General features: G+C 38.3%; 1 protein-coding gene across 2 annotated transcripts in view; it reads left to right on the plus strand.

The window, feature by feature from the left end:
* Positions 1 to 2,421: 2,421 nt before the first annotated feature.
* TRHR (thyrotropin releasing hormone receptor) overlaps positions 2,422 to 12,147 on the plus strand; it is a 35,849-nt gene continuing 26,123 nt past the window's right edge. The window contains exons 1-2 of one of the 2 annotated variants that reach the window (XM_033202865.1): positions 2,422 to 2,701; positions 3,247 to 4,123. In XM_033202865.1, coding sequence (XP_033058756.1) covers positions 3,335 to 4,123 — 789 coding nt within the window. In that variant the 5' untranslated portion in view covers positions 2,422 to 2,701; positions 3,247 to 3,334. Of the gene's footprint in view, positions 2,702 to 3,031; positions 4,124 to 12,147 lie in introns of those variants that run through there. The other variant, XM_033202864.1, reaches the window with a different exon arrangement.

Raw genomic sequence — 12,147 nt, forward strand, 5'->3', positions numbered from 1 at the left:
AGAAAACCAAACACCGCATGTTCTCACTCATAGGTGGGAATTGAACAATGAGATCACTTGGACTCGGGAAGGGGAACATCACACACGGGCCTATCATGGGGAGCGGGGAGGGGGGAGGGATTTCATTGGGAGTTATACATAATATAAATAATGAATTGATGGGTGCTGACGAGTTGATGGGTGCAGCACACCAACATGGCACAAGTACACATATGTAACAAACCTGCACGTTATGCACATGTACCCTAGAACTTAAAGTATAATAATAAAAAAAAAAGAGCAGTTTCAAAAATACGAAAGATAGAATATTCATAGATCCCTGAAGAAACTTCTACAGTATCCCACAGTTCCACAGTCTCTGATTCAGGAAATTGTATTAAAAGTTATATGTTGGCATTTTGGAATTTCATTTGGTATCAGCAGGATCAGAAACTTACCGGCAGACAGAGGCAATAAAATCACATCAGTGGTTGGTTACAAAAAAAAAAAAAAATCCCAATTTAACATTCAATTTCTCTATTTTGAAAGGTAAAAAATAATAAAGTATGTTAAATCCCTTGTGCCTACCATGTACAGACCAAACAATACATGTCTGAAGGCTGAATGTGGGCTCACACATCATTAATTTGTAACTACAAATAATTGGGAAGGAGAAATGGATACTCAAGGATTCCTCAGCAGTTCAATGGGTCAAAGTCATTCAGTATCATCCAGAACTTCACCTTTACTTTCATCTCGTTATTACCCAGATTTGGGCATGTTTTTGATATCCCTATGGTCCCGTCTACTCAAAATAGACTCTTCCATTGACCCTTTCTAGAGGGTTTTATTATTTTATTTTATTTTTTTATTTTTTGAGATGGAGTTTTGCTCTTGTCACCTAGACTGGAGTACAATGGCATGATCTTGGCTCACTGCAACCTCTGCCTCCCAAATTCAAGCGATTCTCCTGCCTCAGCCTCCCGAGTAGTTAGGATTACAGGCACATGCCACCAAGCCCAGCTAATTTTTGTATTTTTAGTAGAGACAGGGTTTCGTTGTGTTGGCAAGGTTGGTCTCAAACTCCTGACCTCTGGTGATCCACCCACCTCAGCCTCCCAAAATACTGGTGGGATCACAGGCGTGAGTCACTGTGCCCGGCCTACAGGTCTATTCTTAATCCACCAGATACCTTACAGGAAATTTAGCTAAGGGCATTTTTTCATTGTCAGTTAATAAAATAAAAGTGGAGAAGCATTAGCATTTGATGTATTCAGTTGTTATCTTGAGAAAAGACACATGTTTTCCGAGCTTCCATTAAAAAAATACAGATTTAAGACCTCGCATAGTGCCTCACACCTGTAATCCCAGCACTTTGGAAGGCTGAGGTGGGTGGGTCATCTGAGCCCAGAAGTTCAAGACCAGCCTGGGCAAAATAACAAAACCCCATCTCTATAAAAGAATACAAAAATTAGCTGAGCGTGGTGGTGTGTGCCTGTAGTCTCTGCTACATGGGAGGCTGAGGTGGGAGGATCACTTGAGCCCAGTAGGTCAAGGTTTCAGTGAGCTGTGATCATGCCAGTGTGCTCCAGTCTGGGTGACAGAGTGAGATCCTGTCTTTAAAAAAAAAAAAAAAAAAGTATAGATTTGCCCACTGGCTACGTTAGAGGAATAATAAAGCTGAAGCGTACTTTTCTTCAAAAGATGTGTCTATAAATTTTCATTTCAGAGGTTTGGTAACAAAGGCACTGGTATAGATTTTTACTAGATGATTTTTCCACCTAGAAATAAACTGAGACAAAACATTGCTAGGTGGTTCATGTGACTGGAAATCCAGAGGACAGGTGAAGGGGAAAAGCACCCAGGGCCGATAGATTCTATAAAGTGGTCCAGAAATAGGAGTTGAAAAACTTAACAGACCTCACGCAGTTTAAATTGATGTTCCTAGCTCAAAGAGGCCTTTTAAAAATAATTGTTATAAGCATCAGCAGATTGCAGCTGAAATGGTTTGAAATCAATTTTAACTCATTTTCCATTCACAAAATACGAGAGGAGGAAGCCAATGGTACTGATTCACTTGAGAAACAGTACAAGGGTTTTCATAGTAGAGAAAGAGGTTGATTTCAGCTCAGACAGATATTTCAAGCTTCAAGCGCCGTGTCTAGACTGAGAAGGATTTGCTAACCCCAAAGTCCTATCAAACAAGGAGTGTAAATGTATTTCAGAGCAGCTTAAGTACTGGAGTTTCTGCAGAACTTAGACGATCAACAAAGACAAGGCCAGCTGCTTCTAGACCCCTGGCTTATGATTTCAGCTTTCCAAATTAAAGACGGTCTCATCAGCACATTTAATAGTAAATCCTCCAAGAGCAGAAGACTCTGAGTCAGTGAGGACTGACTGGCATTTGTGAGTGTGTGTGTGAGAGAAAGAGAGAGAGAGCGCGAGCGAGCGAGCGTGTATGTTCTCATTAGGGGACGATCTATGATTTGACAGCCTCACTGCTGCTGCTCCTGCTGCTGCTCCTGCTTCTGCTGCAGCTGTATGGTTTGTCATTAGTTGGAAAGGGCTGTAAGGGTTTGCAGAAACTGCAGTTTTAAAGACTGAGCACTGCTAAGTGGTCTCCATCTCAAATAGAGTAGATGAGATTTTCTGCAAGATTAGAAACTTGGAACTATTACCACTTCATCTACCCAGAAAATCAGGCAGTGCAACAGAGGATAAGGTAAGAGAAGAAATTGTCCTCTCTTGTATCTATGGGGCAGGGGGCATGGGGAAATGTCATCTCAATGGTTTTCTATTTTACACCAAAGACATCTCACCCTCTGAGAGCAAAAGAGGCAACAGCTAAATTTGTAACAAGCTTGATTATCGAGCTTCTTGGCTTTTTCCTCTGGTATCTTTTTCTTCTTCATCATACTTTTGCCAGGCATCTAAGAGGTGTATTAGTATTTATTTTTCAGTTAGCAGATATTATTTAATTTTTTTTCGATTGGGTACTGTTTCAAAACAAGGAGTTTTTACTGTTTCTCTTTCCCTAAGCATTTTTCTCCATTAAGAGGGAACTGATCCCTCTTAATGTGAGCTGGTCAAAACAGTTACTCCATTCTACACTGGAGACGCAATAAAGGAAGTTTTAAGAAGTTCACATGAACCCCATTCCCATAGAAAAACGGGAAGTGAAAGGAGTGGAAGTGAGAGTTATTTGTGATTGGGACTTGATCAGAAATTGTAACACTATTAATGAATATGTACTGTGACCCTTCACAGGGGGATGGCACTGCTGCAATAAAGGTGGGCGCTGGAAAGAAGATGTTTTGAGAAGTCAGTGTTTCAGAGAAACTTTAAGCCACTAAAGATGGAAAACGAGACAGTCAGTGAACTGAACCAAACACAGCTTCAGCCACGAGCAGCGGTGGCCTTAGAATACCAGGTGGTCACCATCTTACTCGTGCTCATTATTTGTGGCCTGGGCATTGTAGGCAACATCATGGTAGTCCTGGTTGTCATGAGAACCAAGCACATGAGGACCCCCACAAACTGCTACCTGGTGAGCCTGGCAGTAGCTGATCTCATGGTTTTGGTGGCCGCAGGCCTCCCCAACATAACAGACAGTATCTATGGTTCCTGGGTCTATGGCTATGTTGGATGCCTCTGCATTACTTACCTCCAGTATTTGGGAATTAATGCATCCTCTTGTTCAATAACAGCCTTTACCATTGAGAGGTATATAGCAATCTGTCACCCCATCAAAGCCCAGTTTCTCTGCACGTTTTCCAGAGCCAAAAAGATTATCATCTTTGTCTGGGCTTTCACATCTATTTACTGTATGCTCTGGTTCTTCTTGCTGGATCTCAATATTAGCACCTACAAAGATGCTATTGTGATATCCTGTGGCTACAAGATCTCCAGGAATTACTACTCACCTATTTACCTAATGGACTTTGGTGTCTTTTATGTTGTGCCAATGATCCTGGCTACCGTGCTCTATGGATTCATAGCTAGAATCCTTTTCTTAAATCCCATTCCTTCAGATCCTAAAGAAAACTCTAAGACGTGGAAAAATGAATCAACCCATCAGAACACAAATTTGAATTTAAATACCTCTAATAGATGTTTCAACAGCACAGTCTCTTCAAGGAAGCAGGTAAGCAAAACTGAAACTCCAAGTCAATAGAGAAAATGTGGGATAGAGTTCCTTGGAGATGGGAACATCTTTGCCCTGTTTAACTGATGGCAAAACCAAAATACAATCATGCAAATGTTTCACAGTGTAAGCTTCTGCCTAACATATTAAATCCATCTCTAAAGCAACTGGAGATCAAAAAATAGATAGGGAAAATTTGATAGCACATCAGCAGGTATCAATTCAGGTGCTATTAAGATACAAAGAAATATAAACAGAAACTCTGGAAATTCACCTTTAATATGTTTGTGCCTCTCTGGAAATGTTATCAGAATATTTGGACAATTTCTGGTTTCTGTAGAAAAGAGTTGTATTGCATGATAAAGAATTATCTTAAAAATCCATTGCACAACAAATATTTGACAGGACAGTTTGAAAACAGGTTAGTTAAAAAATAAATGAAACTTTCTTTGCCATTCTACAGTTACTCACAATGGAGACATATACCTGACAAAGGTTCCTGGACTTATTTTTGGTAGGCTTAGTGGGGGAAGATTCTATCACCCTCTCCTCCAGCTCCTTGCACAGTATCCCAGCATCCAGAAGCTGAAAATGCACTTTGCTTAGGAAATGTTCTAATAAAAAAGACAACATCAAGCTCAATTTTTCATAAAGAATAACTCAATTTTTTTAAATGTTTTTTTCCTAAAAATTCTTTTATGCGTTTAGATCACCTGAATGCCCATATAATTAGTTGAATAGTGGTTTCACTAGTGAACCAAAACTTTATTGCAGTACATATGATTTATAAAATGATATAGGAATAAAATACTTTTATATCATTTACACATTTATATTTATACACTTGTTCTAAGTTGCTTATAAACTTAGCTTTAAGTTTATTTTCCTTGTTTGGTAAATATAATGAACAGATGATAAATATTTATATTCTCATAGTTAAAAAAGAAAGCTAAACTTGAAATCAACATGCTGATTCTTTTAAATGGGTTGAATTTTCTCATATTTTTTGCAAGGAATATAGTTCTTTCTGTGTACCTAGTTTGAAACTGAGTGTACTTTGTAAAAAAGTATATATATGAATCATTCCCACTGTTACTTCATAAATTCTAGTTGATATATGCATTGTAACCAGACACAGCAAAATAAACTGCTAAAAAATTTAAGAGTATTAGATATGCATGAAATGAATAATGAGCCATAATTTAAAGGAAACATATACTGCATTTTAAATGGCGCTGTAATACTTGGTTTATATAACACTTATTACTTAAGATAACTAGATGACAGGAGAGAAGACCTAAGCAACTATTGCCAGCTCTTAGATTTCTTTTGCCCTGGATCTAGCAGTGCTACCTACTCTAAGGCTTATTTGGCCATTTTTTACCCAAAATTTGATTAATGGAAATTTAGAGATCTATTGACTATCTTCCAAGACAAATGTTGATAATATAATAAGAAAGTAAAGTATATGTACATCTCAATTAGACACCAAACATGGGTTAATGTCAGCAGCAAGGAAGGTCAGGGAGTAAATTCATTCATCAGACTCCAATTTGCATTCCTGTTATAAATTTTTAAAACTTGTTTGTCTTGCCTAATGTCCTTTCTTTCCATTACAGTCATTAGTACCTATCAGCATTAATATGTTTTAATTTTCTAATTGTGTTACATATTCACACTCTTATTTCAAAACTGTTACCGATACGCTGTCTTTACAGAGGCTGTATGATAGAAGAAAAAAGCCAAAGTTTTGGCTCCAAACAAACTTGGGCTTAAATGCCAGGATTCCGTTCAAACTCTATAACCTTGGATAAGCAGAACTCTGTGAGCCTTAGTTTTGTCATCTATAAAACGAGATAAGTAGCAATATCCATGATCCGTGTGAGGACCCATGAAATACCTCCTGAAAGATGCCTAAAGTGGAGTGGTGATTAATGCCTGAGTGTTAACTAGGCTCCTTCTTAATTTTAAAAATATATTTTGGCAATTGTGAGGGAACTACAGATTTTTCCTTAAAAATACACATTCACTGCTTTAATGAAGATTACTTGTTGAACACATGTGTATATGACATGGTAACTTCTTTACGGAGTTTTTTTTAATAATTAGAGCATTTGGAAATACATTCTGAGCATTTGGGGTTGTCACATTAACACCACCGTCAGCCTCCAAGAATAAGGAATGAAGTTCCCTTGTTGCAAACACCAATAACACCCTAATTGAGAAACATGGAGTGACATATAAGCCAAGAGGAGTGTATTTAAGCAATGTGTCTTGTAATTCAACCCTGATATAGATGGGATGGGAGTTCAGAGAAAAGAAGGAAAATTACCGGGCTACAGGAATCAGAGAAGTCTTCAAGGAAGAGGTGGCTTTTAAGATGGCTCTGGAAGGATGAAGATAATTTGAAAAGTAGAAGTCAAGAAGGACAGTATCCCACGCATAAAGCACAAGACATAGTGGCTGGGATGAGAAGGGCGTGGGTTTGGAGAGGGGCCAAGTCGGGGCATATAGAGTGGGACTTATGGGCTGGAGCGACTTAGTTGTCTGAAATGAATGATGTATTTAGGGGAGTGGTAAAAAGTAAGACTGGACTGATAGAAGTGTATGAGGGTGAAAGAAGAGAAAGAGACAGAGAGACAGAGAAGGCTGTGGAGGATCCAGACAATCGGGCAAAGAAAGGAATTTGAACTTAATGCAGAGGCAACAAAGAATGTGAATGATGAGCAGGGAGCAGTGATGATGAAATGGTATTTAGGGATGAGAAATCTGACAGCTCTTGGGGAGGTAGATTTGAAGAGAGAGAGATCGGTGGCAGAAAGACCACTTTGGAAGTTGTTAGTAGCGATACAGGCATGAGGCAGTAAGATCATCTATCAGGAGAATTTAAAGTAAAGAGTAAACCAGAAAGATGTTTCAAAGAAAGAAACGGTGTGATGTAAACATATTCAACATAAAGGATGAAGAAAGGACAATTCAGCATGGCCTCAGGATTCTGAGTCTAGAAGAATGTGGTGCCCCTGATCAATGGAAATAAGAACAGTGAAGGGGAGCCAGTTTTGTACAAAATTAGTGACCTGCTTTTTTCTTCTTCTAAAATAGTTATTTTCTTAAATCTTTGAAAGCTTCAAACCTCCACCTTCTATAGCCAAAGGACTTTAATTTTAATATTCTCTGCATTTTTTTCTTTTAGGCAAGTTTAATTTACAGTTTAATAAATACTCATCAGGTTCAGGTCTTTCTAACCAAGTTCTTACATTCAAATGTGCATAGCCTAAAAGAGTCACATTTAAAAAGGAAGTAAAAGAGCATTTACCTGTAAAGGACAAATGTGAGTTTTTTCCTTGCTTATTTGTTTTTAACTTAACATTCTCTATGCAGAAAATCCAGGCCAGAATCTTTGTTTTCTTTTTTCCAGAGATTCAATTATGTTTTAGGAAACCATCTAAATGCTGGGTAAATTAAGTAAGATAAATTACCCAAACTTATGGCTTGGAATTGTGTAAACCAAAAGGATTATCTCATTGACTAAATACATTGCTTTTATAGTTAGTTGTTTTAATATAAAAGAGGCATTGTTTAAATTTTCATATTTGCCTCATTTCAGCTCTATCTACACAATGCCTCAAGAGTCCCTCATTTCAGTCAATTCAGGGGTTCCACATTATGTAGATACAATATCTCTATTATTGACTGCATATTTCTATATAATTGATTGGATTTTTGGTATTTTGAAAGCACAGAAACACCTGAACATCTTAGTAAAATGTAATATCAATAAATACGTTCAATTCAAATAAATACTTTCTACAGGATGCAGAAATATGCAGAATATTTTATAGATTTATAAAACAGGCTACCAGTTTTGTTTTCAATGGAGTTACTTTAATATTTTTTTTCCTAATTCTTACAGAATACCTGGTAGAGAAACCATGTAACATAGTCTTAATAGAAGCTCTAAGAGTAATGGCAGAATTCTTACTATGGAATTCACTTGACTCATCAAGCCTTAAAAATATCAAACAGTCTTTGTTTCCAGGAAACTATTAAATATCTAGAAGGAATATTGGTAACCCAAGAAACAAAAACAACTTTCCTTTTTATTTATTTATTTTTGAGATGGAGTCTCCCTCTGTAGTCCAGGCTGGAATGCAGTGGCAGTATCTCAGCTCACTGCAACCTCCGCCCCCAGAGTTCTAGAGATTCTTCTGCCTCAACCCCCCGAGTAGCTGGGATTACAAGCGTGCACCAACACACCTGGCTAATGTTTTGTATTTTTAGTAGAGACAGGGTTTCACCATGTTGGACAGGCTGGTCTTGAACTCTTGACCTCAGTTGATCCGCCAGTCTCTGCCTCCCAAAGTGCTGGGATTACAGGCTTGAGCCACCGCGCCTGGCACAACTTTCCTTTTTAAAGTAATTCACACCTTTTGCTGTTATTGGTGATGATGACACTGATGCTATAGAAGCAATCATGTGTATTATGGAAAATATAGAAAACTAGAATAGGAAAAAGCCATCTCTTACTTCCTGACCCCATCTCTCAAGGACCAAAATCATTATCATTTTGTTATATTGCTTTTCTTATGTTTTCACTGGATCTTTTTTTTTTTTTTTAACACAATTATAGTCAAATGTATATGTAGTTTTGGCTTCCGGGTTTTCCATATAAAGTTTTGGGAATAATATTCTCAAAGAGAAAGCACAAGGCAAAGCAAAAGGAAATGATCAGGATTGAGTTCGTTTCTCTGAGCCTCAGTTTTCTCATCAATAAAATAAGAAAACAATGACCTCATAGTGCTGTTGCTGAAGTCATATGAGATATAACAGACAAAATTCAGGTTTGCTTTCCTCCCACCTGTCCAGCTACCTATTCTTCCCTCTCTCCTATGCGTCTCAGTGATCCCCACCTCACTGGGCACCCTCCCGACCCTCTCTTAAGCACACCTCAGTCATAAAATGCTCATGGAAAATGAAGACACTCAGATAAAGAACTGGCTTCCATGTATCTTCCCTCTTCTCCCCTGCCTCGCTCCAACTCCTACCTCTAGTGCTATTTACATTTTCTTTTCTTTTTTTTTTTGAGACAGAGTCTCGCCCTGTCACCAGGCTGGAGTGCAGTGGCGCGATGTCGGCTCACTGCAACCTCCGACTCCTAGGTTCAAGTGAATCTCCTGCCTCAGCCTCCAGAGTAGCTGGGATTACAAGCATGCGCCACCATGGCCAGCTAATTTTTGTATTTTTAGTAGAGACGGGGTTTCACCACGTTGGCCAGGATGGTCTTGATCTCCTGACCTCATGATCCGCCTGCCTTGGCCTCCCAAAGTGCTGGGATTACAGGCCTGAGCCACCATGCCCGGCCTATTTACTTTTTAAAGAATACATGTTTTGGGGTATAAATGAATGTTTAATTAAATTGGGGGAAGATATTGAACAATAATGACCTACTGCAAAATTTTACTTAATATGGACCCAGCTCTAGCTTTAGAACTTTTGCTTTCCCTCCAACTCATTAAAAAAAAAAAAAAAAAAGTAAAGGAGACTAAGAAGATAGTTACTGACCAGCCTTCACCTGTCTGGTGCTTGGATACCTCAAGTTTGCATTTTGAAGAATTCATGAGAGGCTATGTAAAACCTGCAAGACACATAGGAAAGGAGGCACATTGTTGGAATGTCAGGCAGTAGGGCTGACATTTGGGACCATAAAATCTTATAAATTATAAACGTAAGCAACTGCCAGTTCCACCTACATCTAAGAGAACCTTTACTCAACAGATTCATTCTTCTCCCCAGGTAGCTTAATCAATGATTAAGCTCACAAGGCAAATTAATGATATTAAACTCTTAAGCATTAGGCCTAAATTAGAGGTTTCCCAAGAGTACTGAGGCTACAGACTCATCTTTCATTTTATTTTTTTTTAATTTTTTAATTTTTCAATTTTTTTTTTAGAGACAGGTCCTTGCTCTGTCATGCAGGCTGGAGTGTAGTGATGCAATCATAGCTCACTGAAACCTCTACCTCCTGAGTTCAAGAAATCATCCTGCTTCAGTCTCCCAAGTAGCTGGGACTACAGGTGCACACTGTTGTGCCCAGCTCATCTTTCATTTTTAATTGTTTTATTTATTCCAATGTCTGGGTTCAACTATATACTTAATAGTGTAAATATCTCTAAGTTCAGGAGAAAAATGTATAATTTTTGTGACAGCTCACAGCTACGTGTGCCATTTTATTTTTATTAAAGAATAGTTATCTATTTTCTGATTCACATCCTATATAAGAAAAGATTTTGTACATATCCTATAAATTATCTCCTAAAGTTGTGTATTTTGTGTGCTTTGATTTAGATAAATACACATTGGTTATTCCTAATTTTATATTTGCATAAAAACTGCAAATATAAAATTAGGAATAAATAATGTGTATTATGAATAATTGAGCCATAAGTTCACTAGCAGAGAAAAATAAATTATTCTATATGCCTACAAAAAAGAAAGACCAATGCTCCTATAGAATTCAATCTGTTCACACAAGAAACATCATAAAATCAGCTAAAATTGAAGATGACAAACTACTTTATACTTCTTTACATAGCCTCTCATGAATTCTTCAAAATGCACACAGATACAACATGCACACAAGTTCCAGACACATGAAGTCTGGTTGGTAAGTATGTTCTTAGTTTCCTTTAGGTTTTTTTTTTTTAATGAGTTGGGGGAAAGAGCAAAAGTTATAATACTTGAGCTGGGTCAGTGTTGAGCAAAATTTTGCAACAGATCATTCTTATTCGATATGTTCCCTAATTTAATTAAACATTCATTCACATCCAAAAAGCCCCTAGCATTATCCTAGGTATAGAGGCTACAGGGATCTATAAAGACAAACTCTTTATCTTCAAGGAGCTTAATATGGGCCACGTACACAAATAATTCTGAACGTACCACTACATTCTATGAGAGAGAACATGGCATCCATGAAAGGAGAAGGAAAATGGGGGAAGGCTTTTGGAGTACATAGTATTTGAACTGGACCTATAAAGGTGGGATGAATGCCTGCAAGCGGCAATAAAGTCAGAGAGAAAAGAAGGAAAGTTCAACAGAAAGGGGGAAGTAGACAGGAGAAGACTGGGCATGTTCAGAGTGGGAATAATCTGGTATTGTTGAAGCAAGCTATGGAAGGCCAGTGTCTACAGAAGGAAGTCTGAGCCAGATTGTAGTCCTGCTACACCTAATTCCCACCTCTCCTCCCCATCCTGTCCCTTGTCATTCTACACGCTTTCTTCTATGGCCATGCTTACAACTTTCACCTGAGTCTTCGGTGTATAGCTTCAGAAAAGACATCTCCCGACCCATAAATACAATTGCTTTTTGGACATCACATAATTACATCAAATCCAGTAGGTCTAAAACAAAGCACATTATTTTGCCTTATAAACCTCTACCTCTTTATTTCTTTCCTGCGTTAGATTCCCAAACCAGAAACCTGGGGGTCCTTCTAAGGGTCTTCGTTTCCTGTTATCCCCCTGCTCCCCATAGCTAAGCAATAACCATGTCCTAGTGATTCCAGCTCATTATTCTCGTGCTGACCTACTTCTCCACTCACACCGCTGCTGCCCTGGTTCACCGCCTCTCACTGCACTATTTCACTGCATACCTTACCAGCTTCTCTTGCTCCCACGGCACTCTCCTCCAAATCATTCTGCACATTACTCACTAAGGGATCTCTCTAACACAGAAATACTATCAGCATAATTTTTACAGTTGCCTGAGCGCTGGAGTTTTAACTCCTTAGAATCATAAATAAGAACTTGTCCCTTTCCTACATTTTCAGCTTCCTCTCACGTGGCTCTTGCAACTTACACATTATGCTCCAGCAATTCTGAATTATTTGTAGTTCTCTGAACTTGCTGCATTCTCTCAGCTGGAACACCCTTCATCTGGCAAACCCCCAATTATCTTTCAAGTCATAAATCAAATGATACCCAGCTGCCCCATCAAACCTTAACTGAATTTCTCAGGTAGATTTA

Source organism: Trachypithecus francoisi, unplaced genomic scaffold (genome assembly GCF_009764315.1).
Source record: "Trachypithecus francoisi isolate TF-2019V2 unplaced genomic scaffold, Tfra_2.0 Lachesis_group7, whole genome shotgun sequence".
Lineage (NCBI taxonomy): Eukaryota > Metazoa > Chordata > Mammalia > Primates > Cercopithecidae > Trachypithecus > Trachypithecus francoisi.